The 18795-nt window shown below is 41.0% G+C and overlaps 1 protein-coding gene and 1 non-coding gene across 10 annotated transcripts in view; both read right to left on the bottom strand.

Moving 5' to 3' along the window:
* Nucleotides 1-18795, bottom strand: part of AHCYL2 (adenosylhomocysteinase like 2) — a 207938-nt gene that overhangs the window by 5155 nt on the left and 183988 nt on the right. For all 9 annotated transcript variants that reach the window (XM_055283973.2, XM_063641613.1, XM_055283972.2 and 6 more), the window contains 6 exons: nt 18425-18488; nt 17858-17946; nt 14808-14878; nt 11337-11431; nt 2094-2192; nt 103-171 (listed from right to left, as the gene is read on the bottom strand). In XM_055283973.2, the coding sequence (XP_055139948.1) occupies nt 103-171; nt 2094-2192; nt 11337-11431; nt 14808-14878; nt 17858-17946; nt 18425-18488 (487 nt within the window). The remainder of the gene's footprint in view (nt 1-102; nt 172-2093; nt 2193-11336; nt 11432-14807; nt 14879-17857; nt 17947-18424; nt 18489-18795) is intronic.
* On the bottom strand, nt 18629-18690 carry LOC129485538 (U7 small nuclear RNA). The gene has a single exon (XR_008658682.1). It is a non-coding gene; the product is annotated as a U7 small nuclear RNA (small nuclear RNA).

Below are 18795 nucleotides of genomic sequence, written 5' to 3'. Positions count from 1 at the left end.
GGATGCTGATGTGCCATTCATGGCAATCTACCCAAGCAAGTGAAACCTGGTGGGTCTGAGGACCCTCTCCAGACTACTGCTATCCCACTCTGGAAGCCTTACCTGAGTAGTAGCAGTGATTGACAGCACAAATGTAGGCACTGTGGAGCAGCTAAGGTTCAGCAGGCGGCCCTAGTGATCAAAGGTGAAGACACAAATGGATTAGGACAAACTCGCTGGTCTTTGAGAAGTGAGGGAAGAGAAGCATGACCGCCATTTTCCAAACACTTTCTGACTAACACTGCTGGAAAAAAAGCAGCTATTCAATATATAAGAACTAACTGACTGACATTTAAATGAAACCACTAAAATTCTGGAAAATCTGATGAAACTAATAGCTAAAAGATTTCTGGAATTATTTAAAAAGGAATACAGATGGTCATATGACACTGAGGCTTATGCCAAATATCAGTGTATTTCTCTTGAATTTTCTACTCTCTATAGCAAAATATCCTCCTTCTGAGGATCGGCATTCCTTTGAAAGACTGTCTTGAAATAAACAATGATCAGTCAAACCCAGGGACAATCTCTCCAGGTTGTGAGGAGAGATATCTTTGGACTTAGGAAGCTGTGATGATTGATTGATTAGATGAAGTCTCCCTCTGTTGCCCAGGCTGGAGTTCCGTGGCATGATCTTGACTCACTGTAACCTCTGCCTCCTGGGTTCAAGCGATTCTCCTGCCTCAGCCTCCAGAGTAACTGGGATCACAAGCGTGTGCCACCATGCCCGGCTAACTTTTTATTTTATTTTTTATTTTTTTATTTTTTAGTAGAGACAGGGTTTCCCCATAGCTGTGATGATTTTTGTGCTTCTCCTTCAGTTTGGTTCTCCTGAATTCAAAGACAGCATTGTCAGCCTTGTATTTTGAGTTGGTGATTCAGACAGTAGAAGAACTAGAAATTGCACCCAATGCCACCCTTTCCTATTTTGTTTCCTATGAAGCCTGACCACCTTTTTGCTCAACCATCTAGCCAAAAACACCCATGGTACTTGCTTTTGTCACCAAAATTACCAAGTGGGACCTCCTAGGGCAGCTAGAAATAAGTCAACAGTCAGCAGACTGACATCAAAGCTATTAATGCATATTTGGCAATCTGCCCATCTCCTCCTCATATATACTCCTTCCTTGTGAAGAAAGAGTTCAGTCCCTTTACGAATGCCCTGAAGTATCTGAGAAGATGAGATAAGGTGAGGAAAACGTGAAGAGAACAGTAAGGACACTAAAAACCCCTAACTTATGGGCACCTAGATAAAGACAATGTATCTTTTACATTTTCATATTCAGGTTCTTTAATATAAAAAAAGAAAAAACCGACTGAAAATCAAAATTGAGAAAGTATTATTATCCTCCTTGATATTTTGGTATCTTTCTCTGAAGAAGAGAAAGCTTCAAGGTAAGAATAGAAGGCATCTAATATTATAGCTGTCAGGAATCCAGGACTAGGGAAGAGGAGCTTTTAAGAAAGGAAAAGTGGTCAAACACTGACATGGAAGCCAATAAAATCAAAGTCAGTAGTGTCAATGTGAGCTAGGAGCTAGGATGGCGAAATATCAATTGAGCAACTGACATCTAGGTAGGTACCTACTACACATCTGGCTCAATTCAAGGGAATGGACATTCAAAAACAGGGAATCTATTAGTAAAAACATACATTCCCAGAACTTGCCTAAGATAGTCCTGGTTACAGTCTGGGATATCTACTTTGTGCTTAGTGATTAAAGCATCCCACAAATGACATTATCTCTTTGTACGCATCACTCAAAGTGGCACTGGTTCTATCTGTGAATTCCTTCTACAGTAATAATTATCTGACTCAACCTGTGGATTGACGTGGAGAGACAGGATAATTGGTGAAAAGTGGGGAACCAAAATAGTTTCTTAATTGCTGAATGAAAAGATCTTTCACAATTAGAAGTAAAATCCATTGGGAAAGTAGTCAAACTTGTGCTTAACAGAAGAGTTGAAAGTATTCGAGAACATGAGGAGGAGGGGACCTGGGTATTGCAGTCTCTCCTGTTGTGGGGGAGTATTTTTTGCCAGTCTCAGCCTTACCTCTGCCAGCAGTACTATCCTCTTGCCATCAGGCCATATCACATGGTCAACTTGAGATCTCACTCGCTCCCAGGTCAGTTCTGGTGTCCGCAGACTTGCCTGGAACACATACAGCAAGTACAGCATTAGCCATAGCAAGCCCCACTGTGGGGACAGAAAGATGTTGAAGGGAGCCATTTCAAATAGCAGGTTGAAAGGAGCAACCAACATGCCAGATGGAGAATACCTGTCCTGTGTTGGTTAGGACTGTTCCATTTCAGGGAATTTAATCTGAGGCCCAGCCAGGGAGGGATCACTCAGGATGTCATTCCACAACATATACTGTGTGCCCACTCTCACAGTAAAAGGTGCTATGGGAAATACAAAAGAAACCAAAGACATGGTTTCTGCCTTCAAAAAGCTTGTACTTTAGCTGGGGACACAAAACAATACATATGTGAGAGGAAAAAAATGCCCTTAAAATACTTACAAAGCAACATGCAAACAAGTGCAAATTAATACAGTGCAAACTGAATATACAAGTGCTGAAGAAACAAAGAAAAAAAGGAGGAACACAGCTGAGTGGGTTTAGTAAGAGGCCAAATGTCCTAAACATAGCATGCTGGGGCCCAAGGTTCTGCCCTCATATCCGAAGGTCCCAGGTTCCACCTTTTCAATGATGGTGGTTCACCCTAGTTACAGAAGCTTTGTGACCTAAGTGCAAATGTGAGGTAGCCTTTAAAGAAATGCTTAATGGTAGAGTAAAGCTCCCAATGGCTCACCCTCCTTCCATTTCTGTATATTGTATATTCAGAGAAAATGAGAAAAAATGTTATGTTTTTTTAACAGCAGCAATCAAATAACAGCCACGGGGTGTAGACTTAAGACAACACCTTCTTTCTTCCAATAGGCAGTGCCTAAAATAGAAAGTGAGTTCATATTCCAAAACTACCCATTGGCTCATTTGATAAAATTAAGAAGTTCTGCCAAATAGTTTTTAGACAAATAAAGAGAAACACTTTTAGTTATACAATAATGATTTACAGGGTACATACCATATTCTAGGCATTGTAGTAAAGAGCATGAATATAGATAAGACTGTGGATTCCTTTACTGGGCTGTGAGCCATTTATGGATAAAGACAGTATCTTCTTTTCATTTTTGTATTTCAAGGTCTATTTAAGCAAACAATGGGATGCTAAAGTTTAGAAATTCATGATTCCTATCCCTGAGGAAGTACCAATCTAGTGGGAAAGACATATACAATTATATTTCAGTGCATTCAGAACTATATTAATGGTGTGGACCATTTCTTTATTAGGTAGATGGGAAACACATACAATTTCTTGAAATGTCAAGTTTCATAAATTGGTTCAACCTTTCTACAGGACAATTTGGCAGCAGCTAGCAAAATTTTATATGTACCTAATCTTTGACCAATCAGTTTCACTTTTTTAGGGCTCTATCCAATAAAAACACTTGCTCAAGTTCAGAAATATAAGTGCCCAAGAATGTTCAATCCAGCCTTATTTGTAATAGTGAAAAATGTAAATAAATAAGGGAATGGTTAAGTAAATCAGGGTAGTTCAATATAATGGAATATTATACAACTCTCTTTTAAAAAGGTACTACAACAAGGAGCTCTAAAAAAAAGACATATATGTGTTAACGTGAAAACCATTCACTATTCTTTTTTTTTTTTTTTGAGACGGAATCTCACTCTGTCACCCAAGCTGGAGTGCAATGGCATGATCTTGGCGCACTGCAACCTCTGCCTCCTGGGTTCAAGCGATTCTCCTGCCTCAGCCTCCCGAATAGCTGGGATTATAGGCACCTGCCATCACGCCCAGCTAATTTTTGTATTTTTTTTAGTAGAGATGGGGTTTTGCCATGTTGGCTAGGCTGGTCTCGAACCCGATTTCAGGTGATCTGCCTGCCTCAGCTTCCCAAAAGGCTAGGATTACAGGCGTGAGGCACCGCGCCCGGCCCACTCACTATTAAGTGAAAAAATCAAGTTGCAGAACAATATAGTGTAATCTCAATTATGGAAGTTTTTTGCTTATTTTAAGCATATTTATAGTGTTTGCATTTTTAAACTAAGCAAGTATTACTTTAAAATTGGAATTTTAAAAAATAAATGTTATAAATAAATACTGTAAATATAAGGGTTAAAAAGAACTTAAGAGAAAGGCACAGTGGTTCACGCCTGTAATCCCAACACTTTGGGAGGCCAAGGTGGGAAGATCCCTTGAGCCCAGGAGTTCAACACCAGCTTGGGCAACATAGTGAGACCTTGTCTCTACAAAATAAAGAACAGAATTAGCTGGGCATGTTGGCGTGCGCCTGTAGTCTCAGCTACACGGGAGGCTGAGGTGGGAGGAATGCTTGAGCCCGGGAAGTCGAGTCTGCAGTGAGCTGAGATTGTGCCACTGCACTCCAGTCTGGGCGGTAACAGAGTGAGACCCTGTCTCAAAAAAAAAAAAAAAAAAAAAAAGAATTTAAGCAAACAGACCATTTTGAGAAGTTAAGGATATACAAAGTAGAATCCATTAGCCTTTAGAGCTTAGTACTATGGAGGGTAATAACCACAAAGAGATACTCTTGGTGACAATGGCAGTTTTTATTGGGATGACGGGAGTTTAAAGTATTTCAGGTTCTTAGTGTTTCACACCCCTAATCTTCCAGAGGCCAAGCAATCTTGGTGATTGGGAGCTAAGAGCTAAAACCCATCTTAGGAAGTATTCCTTGGGAAGAAAGATATGGCAGAATCAAGGAAAGGACACTTCTTACGAACATAAGAAAATAACCAATGCTTAGTAGAGGCAGTTTACTAGAGCACTGGAATGGCTACGCTGTAGGTGAAAGCCTGACAGTAAGTTTAAAAAGGAGTTTTAAGAGAAACTTGGTTAACTTATCTCTGCCACTGTCCAGGAAGCTCCAATAACCTGCCTATTAAGGCCTAGTCAGCAGTCACATTCCTCAAGAACAGAAGGGTTTCCTACCTCACGGCTGGCACAGCTTGACAAGAATCTCTCTTAAAAACATCCAGTTGTCTTTGCTGTGGACCTATAATCACTAAACAACCTACCAGGAAAAGGGATTCCTGTGAAGACTACCTTCCCAAACCAGGTGTACATCCCACCATAAACTGGCCACTCATTATGCTTGCACAAATTGGTCTTATATAATTCTGAACAGTGCACACCTGATTTTTTTTTTTTTTTCAGGGAGAACAACTGTAGTTCTAGTCCTGTAAAGCACAAAGTCTCAGATTAAATCATTCTTTGGCTGGAAAAAATGTTTAAAGCCTATGTACTTAATGGTTTGACCACCTGAATTGTGAAGCTTACAATTACACAGGCCTTCTATGTGATGCACATGGGTAAGCAGGTCTGCTTTTTTTTTTGAGACGGAGTCTCACTCTGTCATCCAGGCTGGAGTGCAGTGGCGTGATCTCGGCTCACTGCAACCTCCGCCTCCCGGGATCAGGCAATTCTCCTGCCTCAGCCTCCTGAGTAGCTGGGATTACAGGCACACGCCACCATGCCCAGCTAATTTTTGTATTTTTAGTAGAGATGGCGTTTCACCATGTTGGTCAGGCTGGTCTCGAACTCCTGATCTCATGATCTGCCCGCCTCAGCGTCCCAAAGTGCTGGGATTACAGGCGTGAGCTACCACACCTGGCTGCAGGTCTGCTTTTAAGATAAAGCAAACATATAAAAGAAAGATATGGCCAAAAGGCAGTGGAGAGCATCCCTATCCCAGGTCCTTCAGTATTCACAGCATTCATATTTCTCAGAAAAAAATGCAGCTTTCTAAATGACCAACTCTTTTGATGAGCTACTCCTTAAATTTGCAGCAGGCAACATCTCAAGGTTAAACTATGAATTCCTACCAAAAAAGGAAAAAAAAACTCTTTAAAAATTTTGATTACTAAAAATATCTGGATACTTACCAAATCACTCTCCTACAGTTTCACTGAGTTGACTGGTACTGATTTCCCTCTTTTTCTCACAGTGTGCATCCAATCCATTTAGCAAATTCCATTGGTCACAACCTATCACTTCTTATCACCTCTACCACTTGCCCATCTAATCCAAGCCACCACTTTCTACAGTCAGAAATACTGAAAGAACCTGCTGTCATCCCTATCATTAGTCAAGCTCCAGAGTGTTTTCTTTATACAAAAGCCAGAGTAATTTTATTTTTAGAGACAGGATCTTACTGTGTTGCCCAGGCTGACTTCTAACTTCCAGGCTCAAGCAATCCTCCCACCTCAGCTTCCTCAATAGCTGGGGACTACAGGCATGAGCCACCACACCTGGCTTCCAGAGTAATTTTTAAAAACCTAGGTCAGCTGGGCGTGGTGGGTCACGCCTGTAATCCCAGCACTTTGGGAGGCCAAGGCTGGTGGATCACGAGGTCAGGAGATCGAGACCAGCCTGGCCAACATGGTGAAACCCCAACTCTACGTAAAAAACACAAAAAATCTGCTGGGCATGGTGGCGGGCACCTGTAGTCCCAGCTACTCAGGAGGCTGAGGCAAGAGAATTGCTTAAACCCAGGAGGCGGAGGTTGCAGTGAGCCGAGATTGCACCACTGCACTCTAGCCTGGGCAACAGAGTGAGACTCTGTCTCAAAAATAAATAAATAAATAAATAAATAAATAAATAAATACCTAAGTCAGATTTTGTCACTCATCTATTCAAAACCTCCCAATGGCTTCTTTCAGAATAAAATCTAAAGTCCTTAACATGGCCTGTAAAGCTCTACATAGCCTATACCTCCTTGAGTTAACTCTTCTCCTCACCCCCTTGCCCAGTGTTCCTACTACAGTGACTTCTTTTCTTTTCCTCAAACACATCAAGCAGGTGTCTCCCTCAGGGTCTTTTACCTGCCATTCTCTCGGAACAGAATGCTCGGATGGCTTGCTCCTTTATCTCATTCAGGTTTTTAAAAGTGTTATCTCCTCAAAGAGACTTCCTTGACTACCCTAACTAAAATGGAATCCCCAATACCCTTATCTTGCTATTTGTCTTCAACACTAAGCACTAACAATAACAATCTATTTCTTTATTATTTGTCTCCCACACTAGAATATATGCTCCCTGAGAGACGGGATATTGTTCACTGTCATTTGTTTAGCAAATTGGTATCTGGCACAGAGCAGAGCAGGTATTCAATATAAATTTGCTAAACACTGAATAAAAATTCGGTTTCAATTACTAGTTGAGTTTGATATTTCCTTGAATTTCATTTTACATGCCCTGTGACACTATCACTAAAGGTTGAATAATTTAACTTTTCAAAAGTTCCTCTGAGCATCTCCTTTTCTGGACCATTTAGCTTAGCTATATATCTTCCGCCAAGAAGAACACAAAGAGAAGTGAGAGATGGCCCTTGGCTCATGTGACTGGTAGATATGGGGGCCACCTGGCAATACTTGCAAAACTTGGTCTAGTCTCAACACAGCAACCAGGGCAGTCCTTTTAAAATAAAAGCCATCCTTTAAAAACGTAAGTCAGATTATAAATCCTCAACAGCTCCCTAGTTCTCTCAGGATATAATGAGGAGTTCTTACAATGGGCTATGAGGCCCTCTAGGATCTGGCCTGTTACCCCTCTGACCTCATCTTCCACTCTTCCTTGTCCTACGCTCATTCTCCTCCAAGCACACTGGCCTCCTTGTTGCTCCTCAGACTAAGCACACTCCTGCCTGAGGGCATGTGTACTGGTCTTTCTCTCTTCTTGAAATGCTGTTTACATAAAAATCCACATGGCAAATTCCTTCCAGTCTGCCTCAAACATCATCTTTTAAAAAAAATTTTTTTTTGCTGGAGTCAGGGTCTCACTCTGTCACCCAGGCTGGTGCGCACTGGCATGATTTTGGCTCACTGCAACCTCTGCCTCCCAGGCTCCAGTGATTCTGCCTCAGCCTCCCAAATAGCTGGTACTACAGGTGCAAGCCACCACACCCAACTAATTTTTTTTATTTTTTATAGAGATGGGGTCTCACTATGTTGCCTAGGCTGGCCTCGAACTCCTGGGCTCAAGTAATCATCCTGCCTTGGCCTCCCGAAGTGCTGGGATTACAGGTGTCAGCCACCAGACATCATCTCAAGCATCATATTCTTTTTCTTTTTTTTTTTTTTGAGATGGAATTTCGCTCTTGTCACCCAGGCTGGAGTGCAATGGTGCAATCTCGGCTCACTGCAATCTCCGCCTCTTGGGTTCGAGCAATTCTTCTGCCTCAGCCTCCTGAGTAGCTGGGATTACAGGCGCCCATCACCACACCCAGCTAATTTTTTTGTATTTTTAGTAGAGACAGGGTTTCACCATGTTAGCCAGGCTAGTCTTGAACTCCTGACCTCAGGTGATCCACCCATCTCGGCCTCCCAAAGTGCTGGGATTACAGGTGTGAGCCACTGCACCCGGCCCATCATATTCTTAATAAGGGTCACAGCTTGATCTATTTCAAATTATAATCCAGTGCTCAATTCTCCCACCATGCTCTACTTTTTTTTCTGTGGTGCTTTTGCCTTCTAACATAGTATAGATTTTACATATTTATTATGTTTATTGTTTTTCTTCTCACTAAGATATAAGCTCCATGAAGGTAGAAATATTTGCTTGTTTTGTTCACTGACTCCAAGCATTTAGAACAACACTTGGCATATAGCAATCATACAAAAAATATTTGTAATTGACGGTGAAGAGTCTTCTGGTCTTTATCCTGGGAGGTTACTTATGTCTAGGCTGCCTCTGAAGGAGAGATTACCATCATGATTTGAAGTTAATCCACAAGTCATGAGGAGATAATAAATACAACACACAGGAAAACAAAACAAAGAAAACTAGACTAGGAGTAAAAAAACCCCTGGATTTTGTGCACTGGTTTCTTTTTTCTTTTTTTTTATTTGTGAGATGGAGTTTCGCTCTTGTTGCCCAGGCTGGAGTGCAATGGCGCGATCTCGGCTCACTGTAACCTCAGCCTCCCAGGTTCCAGCAATTCTCCTGCCTCAGCCTCTGGAGTAGCTGGGATTACAGTTGCGCGCTGCCAAGCCCAATTAATCTCTGTATTTTTAGTAGAGACAGGGTTTCATCATGTTGGCCAGGCTGGTACTACAGGTGTAAGCCACCACACCCAACTAATTTTGTTTTTTTAATTTCTTGTAGAGATGAGGTCTCACTATGTTGCCTAGACTGGTCTCGAACTCCTGGGCTCAAGTAATCATCCCGCCTTGGCCTCCCAAAGTGCTGGGATTACAGGTGTGAGCCACCACCCATGGTCTCAAACATCATATTCTTTTTCTTTTTTTTTTTTTTTTTTGAGATGGAGTTTTGAACTCCTGACCTCAGGTGATCCACCTGCCTCAGCCTCCCAAAGCGCTGGGATTACAGGTGTGAGCCACCATGCCTGGCCTGTGCACTGGTTTCATTTTGAATCAAATATATGCCTGACAAGGTAGTTAACCTCTTAGTTTCCCAACTGAAAATTAAGAATAAGAATAATGCCCCATGGAGTGGTCAAAAAGATGAAATGAGATAAAGTAAAAATACAAAAGGTACATGACTGCATTTGGAATTATTTTTATTTCAGAGTGTCTTGAGGGTTTAGAAAGGAAAATTCCTTCCCCTTCCCTTCCTCTGAAGATTTCCCATTAGGGCCTAGGGCATGACATGAATACTTCCCTTTAGGCCTTTCCCCTTTGGGGGCTCTAGAAGCAAAGTCATCCAGGAAATGAGAATCATTTGCTGGATAGTTTTAGAAATACTAATATCCTTGGTCATTCAGCAAAGAGGCAGTATGGCACATAAATGAAACTTAAGCAAAAGAAAAATAAAGAGCCAATTACCAACTAAATTGTTCACTGTAAGCAAAATATCATGGTAACAGAGAGTAATAAGGCCATACCACTCAGATACCCTAGGGTAGAAAGAGGCTTTGGTAGGTTGTTCTGCCAGCTATTTTTAATAATGGAAGAATAGAGCACAGAATTTAAAAGGGAAACTATATATAATAAATATTATCCAATAAGCTGTCAGTACATCAGCTGGTCCTTACCTGGCAATGCTGAAGCTCAATCAGAGCAGCCTTCAGTGGAGATGAAAGCATGCTTTGCTTGAGCCAGTTACCCAGAGAGAAATACAAGCGTGCCATAAAAATGCCAGAAAAATTTAAAACCAGAGTAAAAGTCACACTGAGAGATACTTTGGTAAGTCTGAAAAGAAATAACACTTGGCTGGGTGTGGTGGCTCATGCCCATAATCCCAGCACTTTGGGAGGCAGAGGTGGGCAGATCACAAGGTCAGGAGTTTGAGACCAGCCTAGTCAATATGGTGAAACTCTGCCTCTACTAAAAACATAAAAATTAGCCAGGCATGGTAGCGGGTGCCTGTAGTCCCAGCTACTCTGGAGGCTGAGAAAGGAGAATCGCTTGAACCCAGGAGGCAGAGGTTGCAGTGAGCCGAGACCGCGCCACTGCACTCCAGCCTGGGTGACAGAGCGAGACTCCGTCTCAAAAAAAAAAAAAAGAAAAACATTTCTATTAACTATTACTTGGGCAACTTATTAGTACCAAGTGCTATTTTGGATTGGAAAAATTTAGGGTGAATATAACCAAATTAGAGAATCAAAGTGATATATTTTCCAGGTTTGAAGAACACATGCTTCTACACAATGGCACTGGATTGATTATGACACCTGCAGACACAATTACTACAGTTTGGAAAACATGTGAGGGGTGACCTCGCCCAATAAAAGAGAGGGATAAAAGAAGAAACCACAGTATTTGATACACACAGTCAATCCTAAGCAACATAATCATCCCAGCCCATAGATTTCTCTCCCTTATTTCCCCGGACCAACCTACTTATCTCATCTTTATGGCAAAACCAAACACCCCCAAAATACTGACTATCATAGTGATTCACATTCAATGTATCACTTAGCTTTGAGTTTGTATCATTCATTGTAGTTTTGAGTTTATCTTGCTCTCAATCCTAAACATAGAGATAAGGCTTACGGCGTAAATAGGTATCAAGCTTGAATAGAAGATGACAATCATTTAGAATTATTAAATCAAGATGAAGAAATTTACAGTCTCCAAAAACACAGGCTATAGGGCTAGTAAGTGAAAAGATGTGGACAACTCTGCCAGGATAGTCATGTTTAGGATGGCTTGTGACCCTGCTCTCTCATTTTCCAGTTTGTTCCTTGTGAAGGACAGAAAAAAGCCCCCAGTAATGAGCTACTTGATCTTACCACGTCAATCTCTGTGTTGGAATGTCCCATGTTACAAACGATGCAGCTATTCTTCATACGGTCCAAGTGCTCTCTGGTTACCACATTCTTGTTACCTTAAAAACAGAAGAGAGGTTTGAGCAGCAGTGGAGAAAGATAATCCACAGAATGAGAAAATAAATGTGCAAATCATAGAACTGATAAGGGACTTGTTATAAGGAATTCTTACAACCCAATAAGAAGAAGACAATTTAAAAATAAGCAGGCCAGGCCAGGCACGGTGGCTCATGCCTGTAATTCCAGCACTTTCAGAGGCTGAGACGGGTGGATCACGAGGTCAGGAGATCGAAACTATCCTGGCTAACATGGTGAAACCCCATCTCTACTAAAAATACAAAAAATTAGCTGGGCGTGGTGGCGGGCACCTTTAGTCCCAGCTACTCAGGAGGCTGAGGCAGGAGAATGGCATGAACCTGGGAGGTGGAGCTTGCGGTGAGCCGAGATCGCACCACCACACTCCAGCCTAGGTGACAGAGCAAGACTCTCTCTCAAAAAAAAAAAAAAACAAAAAAAAACGGCAGGCCAGGCGTGCTCACTCATGCCTGTTACTCCTGCATTTTGGGAGGCTGAGGCAGAATCAATAACTTGAGCCCTGGAGTTTGAGACCAGCCTGGGCAACATGGCAAAGCCCCATTTCTACAAAAAAAATACAAAAATAAGCTGGGTGTGGTGGCATGTGCCTGTAGTCCCAGCTACTAGGGAGGCTAAGGTGGGAGGATTGATTGAGCCCCATAGGTCGAGGCTGCAGTGAGCTGTGACTACATCACTACACTGTAGCCTGGGAGTCACAGTGAGACCCTGTCTCCAAAAGAAAAAAAAGAAAAGGATCTGAATTGACATTTCTTCAGAGAAGATGTACAAATGGCCAATATACACAAAAGATGCTCATCATCATTAGTCATTAGGGAAATGGAAATCAAAACCACAATGAGGTACCACTTTACACTCACTAGGATGGCAATATCAAAAAGACTGACAATAACAAGTGTTGGTGAAGATATGCAGAAATTAGAAGGCACATGTATTGTTGATGGATTGTAAAATGGTGCAGTCACTTTTAAAAAGTTTGGCAATTCCAGCCAGGCACGGTGGCTCATGCCTGTAATCCTAACACTTTGGGAGGCTGAGAGGGGTGGATTGCCTGAGCTCAGGAGTTTGAGACAAACCTGGGCAACATGGTGACACCCTGCCTCTACTAAAATACAAAAAATTAGCCAGGTGTGGCGGTGTGTGCCTGTAGTCCCAGCTACTTGGCAGGCTGAGGTAGGAGAATCCCTTGAACACAGGAGGTGGAAGTTGCAGTGAGACAGCATCGTGCCACCGCACTCCAGCTTGGGCGTGTCAAAAAAAAAAAAAAAAAAAAGTTTGGCAATTCCTAAAAATATTGTTTTTTTGTTTTAAATCACTCAAGTGATTCTCCCACTTCAGCTTCTCGAGTATCTGGGACCACACCCGGCTAATTTTTGTATTTTTTTTGGTAGAGACAGAGTTTTGCCATGTTGCCCAGGCTGGTCTGAACTCCTGGGCTCAAGTGCTCTGCCTACTTCGGCCTTCCAAAGTGCTGGGATTACAGGTGTGAGCCACCACACCCAGCCTGAAAATGTTAAAAACGAAGTTACTATATGATCCAGCAATTCTACTCTTAGTATACACCCAAGGGAACTGAAAATACATGTCCACATAAAAACTTGTATTCAATGTTCATAGCAGCATTATTCCTAATAGCCAAAAAGTGAAAACAACCCAAATGTCTACCAGTTAATGAATGGGTAAATAAAATACGGTATAACCATACAATGATACATTACTCAGCAATAAAAAGGAATAAGGTACTGATATATGCCATCACATGGGGAGGCCCTGAAAACATCATATTGAATGATACCTTTTTTTTTTTTTTTTTTTTTTTTTTTTTGAGAAGGAGTTTCTTTCTTGTTGCCCAGGCTGGAGTGCAATGGCAAATCTTGGCTCATTGTAACCTCCGCCTTCCGGATTCAAGCAAGTCTCCTGCCTCACACTCCTGTAGCTGAGACTACAGGCGCCTGCCACCACATCTGGCTAATTTTTTGTATTTTTAGTAGAGACAAGGTTTCACCATGTTGGCCAGGCTGGTCTCGAACTCCTGACCTCAGGTGGTCCACCCACCTCAGCCTTCCAAAGTGCTGGGATTACAGGCGTGAACCACCGTGCCCAGCCATAAATGATTCCTTTTTTAAAAAAATTATTATTTTTTCCCCTTCTTTTCACCGGTGTTGCTATGATTCCATTTATATGAAATGTCCAGAATAGGGAAATGGTGGTTGCCTAGGGCTGGCGGATGATGGAGGATGGAATAAGGAGTGATTGCTAATGATACGGGGTTTCTTTTTGGGGTGATAAAAATTCGATAATTGGGATGTTCCACAACTTTACTAAAAGCCATTGAACTGCATACTTTAAAAGGGTGAACATTATAATGTGAATTACGACTCAGTAAAAACATTAGATTGCGGTGATGGTTGTACAAACTCCGTGAATTACTAAAAAACAGTGAACACTTTAAATGTGTGAAATGTGTAGTGAATGAATTACAGATCACAAAAAAGCAATTAAAAAAAAAAAAAAAAAAAAGGTCCAGGCTGGGCAGGGTGGCTCACACCTATAATCCCATCACTTTGGGATGCAGAGGTGGGAGAATCACGTTGAGGCCAGGAGTTTGAGACCAGCCTGGAGAGTGAGACCTCATCTCTATTTAAAACAACAAAAGAGATCCAGGGGATTGATATGAACCAAGAACAGCTTCTTATGGTCCCTCTTCTCTGCCCCTATTTCTTCCTGAGGCTACAACTACAAATTTTTTTTATTCTGTCTGATTTCCCCCTCTAAAATAGAATTATAAAAGAAAACCAGTGTTCCTATAGTTTATGGTTCTACATAAAAATAAGTATCTTACCCTAGAGGAAACTAGCCATTTCTGCATATTCTTTAAAACTCAAAATCTACCTCTTTGGGAGGTAGATTAACAGAATAACCTCTTCTACTCTCTCTAACTATGAAGAATTTCTCTCTAGCCTTGCCTTAATTACATACTAGAGAGAAACATACATCACTTTTGGAGGTAAAATAAAAAATCAAGCGTACATTTAAGATCTGGCTTCCCAAATTAAACTTTATAAGTGAATCTCATCTCTAGTTATCTCCTAGGATGAATGGAGATATAACAGTTGTCTTCAAGGTTGAAGAGAAACATTTTTACATAGGAATAACCTAATTGTATACCTTTGGTCGGAGCTCTAAAGAATTAGGAAGAATGTGAAAGACTGGCTGGCTTTGCGGGCTACTATCTCTCTCTAGCTTTTAGAGTTTGGTTTTTCAGAATATTTCCAATCATCTTGCACTTGCTCCATAAAAACATTCCCAAGTGCCACCCCACTTAAAATGTCATTATCATACCTGTACAGGTAATAACAATGTCCACTTGTCGGATGACCTCATTTAATTTCACCAGTCGAAATCCATCCATACTGTTGAAATAAAGCATGACCCATTAACCTAAACAGGCAGCTGGGGAGCCTTTTAACACAGGACTTCAAAAGCTAATATTGAGTTGCTGTCATTTCTTGAGATAGCTGAACTATTCTTAGAAGTGAAAAATCCAAACAATTTCCTTAGTTCATACAAGACAGAAATAAAAGGTTCCTTTGTATCACGGAACTTATTTCTTCCTGATAATAGGGAGCCAGGGGCTACCATGAGATTCCCTGACCAAATTTCTAGAAACTGTAGAAAGTGCCACTTAGCCATTTAAACAACTATCCCATTGAAAGTGCTCTCTCCAAGATCATCAATGATCCCCCGAAGGCCAAACCCAAGATTTCTTAGACTCTTAACTGCGTTTTTTTTTTTTTTTTTTTTTTTTTTTAGAGATGGGATCTCACTATGTTGCCCAGGCTGGAGTGCAGTAGCTAGTCACAGGCATAATCATAGTGCACTACAGCCTCTAACTCTTGGCCTCAAGCAATCCTCCTGCCTCCGCCTCCTGAGTAGCCAGGACTATTGGCATACACCACCATGCCCAACTTCTTAGACTCTTATTTGATTTCTTCTACTACATTAAACATTATTTGCCTTCTTAAAACTCTATACCCCTTGGAATCCATGATACATCTCTCCTGGTTTTCCTCTTACTTCTCTTAATTGCCTCTCCTCAACTTCAGCCAACCTTTGGATATTGGTGCTCTGCAGGGTTATGCTTTTATTCTTTTCTCTATTCTTTCAGTATAGAGAACCATACTCTTCCTTTGGCTGCAAATGACTGCTTATAGATGGCTGATTTTTACATTTGTATCTTTAGCTTAGATCTCTCTGAAGCATCAAATTAGCCACTGGATAGCACCTCATCAATGTCCCAGAAGGCTCTCAAACTTACTGTGTTTGAAAATAAACTTATTATTTTCTCTGCACCCATAATCTCATCTATTTCTTCTTCTACATTTTCTATCTTGATCAACAGCATCACTGTTCATCCAACTGAATGAGCCCATATAAACAAGAATGTCCTTGCTGCCTCTCCCGAATTGAAGCTGTCACCAAATCTGGCTGACTCTTTTTCTTTAACTCCTTAAACGTCTCTTTCATCTCTCTACTCTTCTCTAATACATACTGGCCTTGCTTAAGTTTATGTCTTATTACTTCTTGCCTAGATTACTATAGTAACCCCTGGCCCAATCTCATTGCCTCTAGGTTTACATCTTTCTAAATCATTTTGCAGAGTGATTTTCCTAAATGCAATTTGGATCATGTCGCTTCCTTTCTTAAAATACTTCAGTGAGACTGCCTGTTCTTAAGGATAAGGCAGGATTGGAGTAAGACCCAAATACTTACAGTGATATGTGATTATATTGACATATGACTCCCATGACTCCTACCTTAGATAGTACCACTCCCCCAAATGTATCTCATCTGCCAACTACATTAAAATATTTCCAGCTTCTTAAATCTGCCATGCTATCTCCTTCCTTGGAGACAACACACATGTTCCCAGTACCTGGAATATACTTCCAAAGTAAGAAAACACTTATACAAATGTCAAGACTCAGCTCTGCTGACATCTCTTTCTACCCTGCTCCCTTGCTCTTCAGTAAGCAATTTCTCCTTTATGCTCCTACAGAAGCATGTGCCGTTTAACTCCATGACAGCACTTACTTTGCTGCACAGTGGTTATCTGTCTGTGTGTTTCTAAAAGCAGGACCTTATCTCATTTATACATTCACCTTATTCATTCTCAGCACATAGCACAGTATCTAATGCATAGTAAGTGATCAATTCATGTCTATAGGATAATCTGAACAGTATCACAATTTGTATTAAAACATGTTCAGGTTCCTAAACCCTTAGTGTACCAGAAGGATGATGGTTCCCCTAGGCTACAGACACTTGGACTCTGCAATAGTTTTTAAGAACAGGGGTATTTCCCACCCTGCTGAGGATGGCAAGAGACAATTTTAATAACAGCTGTTATTTAGTGAGCATATATTATGTGGCAGCATCTCTGTACCTTATATAATGAAGTATTTGTTATATAATGTATAATATAGAATAATAATTATTATTATTTTGAGACAGGGTCTTGCTGGGTGACCCAGGCTGGAGTGTAGTGGCATCATCACAACTCACTGCAGCCTCAACCTCCCAGGCTTAGGTGATCCTCCTATTTCAGCCTCCCAAGTAGCTAGGACCACAGGCACACACCATCACACCCAGCTAATTTAAAAAAATTATTTGTAGAGATGGGGTCTTCCTATGTTGCCAAGGCTGGTCTCGAACTCCTGGGTGCAAGCAATCCTCCTGCCTCAGCCTCCCAAAGTGCTGGGATTACAGGCATGAACCCATCACACCCAGCCCATGTTAATTATTATTTTACTGAACCCTAACAATCCCATGAGGTAGGTATGATTACCCACATTTTATAGATAAGAAAAGTTTTAACTTTTAATTTTAGAATCATTTCAAACTTAAGAATTATAATACTAGTGTAAATAATTCTCATATACGCTTCACTCAGAGTTAGTAGATTTTACGCTTAACTGGGATTGGTCTAATGTTTCCTCACAATTAGATTCAGGTTATACATTTTTGGGAGGAATACCACAGAAGGGCTATTTTCACTGTAACACATCAGAAGGCATCTGATGCCTGCCAATTTCTTTTCTGATCATTATTTGAAAGGCAAGTATTATACATGGAGAAGGTAAGGGGCTACTTGTTCTCTGGCTGACAGAATCCCTGTTACTGTCTCCACAGGATTTCTAAATTTTCACTTTTCTGATAGTCTCTGCTCTCTCCAAGCAGAGCTCCTTGACCTTTTTGAAAGACAGATGCTTAGAGTTAGTGGCAGCCTCTCTGAGGATGTGGGCTCCTCTAAAATAAAGTGTGGCATCAACCAGGCCATTCTTTGGAGGCAGCTCCGAGATTGCAAGTGAGATGGCAGCGTAGAGGCTTACCAGGCTTGCAGGGCACAGATGGGGTCAATTTCAGTTACATACACAATGGAGCCCATGGCTTTCAGGGCAGCACAGCACCCTTTCCCCACCTGAAGAGGGGAGAGAGCACATATATTAAGGAAAGTCACTGAGAAAACCATTTCACAAAGCTTCTGGTGAAGTGCACCCCCTCTTTCCACCCCCGAGAGGAATTTCACTGAATAGATTCATACTTGGGGAAAACAAGAAGAACAAATAATTGAATGCAGCTCAGAAACAAACCCCAGGCTCCTTCTTATCTCATTCATGTGCGCAAGAACACCCACACTCACGATTCATAATCAAAACACAAGCTAAAAAGAACATCACAAACAGTGGTACTAGAGCAAGTCAGAAAATCAACTTAAGGAAAAATGGCGGCAATGCAAAGGGAAAAAGAAAGACTACTTCAACCAGAGGGCCTCTGAAATTCTTTTTCTCATCTAAAGTGGTAAAGAGTGTACTCATATGTCCATACAAATAAAAAATTCCAGAATATTTCAACAAAATCCATTTAAAACACCTAATAAATGAAAGGTTAAACTTCACCTCTCCATAGCCACAGACTACCACTTGCTTTCCACCAAACATCATGTCTGTTGTCCTTTTAAGTCTAGGGGAAATAAAAAACATTAAATCAGAAAAATCTTCTTTTGTTTCTCCCTTGAGGTTAGATTGAATCAGTTTGTTTTCATGGGGTTTTTTGGTTGGTTTTTCATTTTGAAAGAAAGTCTGGTTTCTTTTTTTTTTTAAAGGGGTTTTCTGGTAAAGACCAGAAAACCTGCTAGACAAATTCTAAAAGAGCTGTAACACTGAAAGTCTGGTTTCTATCCTAGAGAAACTAATGACCAGAAAGGAAGGTTAAATAAAATACATATTTTCTCACTCCCTGCCATCTAACCAATCCTATATGTAAGGGT

The sequence above is a fragment of the Symphalangus syndactylus genome, chromosome 6 (assembly GCF_028878055.3).
Source record: "Symphalangus syndactylus isolate Jambi chromosome 6, NHGRI_mSymSyn1-v2.1_pri, whole genome shotgun sequence".
Lineage (NCBI taxonomy): Eukaryota > Metazoa > Chordata > Mammalia > Primates > Hylobatidae > Symphalangus > Symphalangus syndactylus.
The sequence above is the reverse complement of the archived record's forward strand: the minus strand, read 5'-3'. Positions and strand labels throughout refer to the sequence as shown.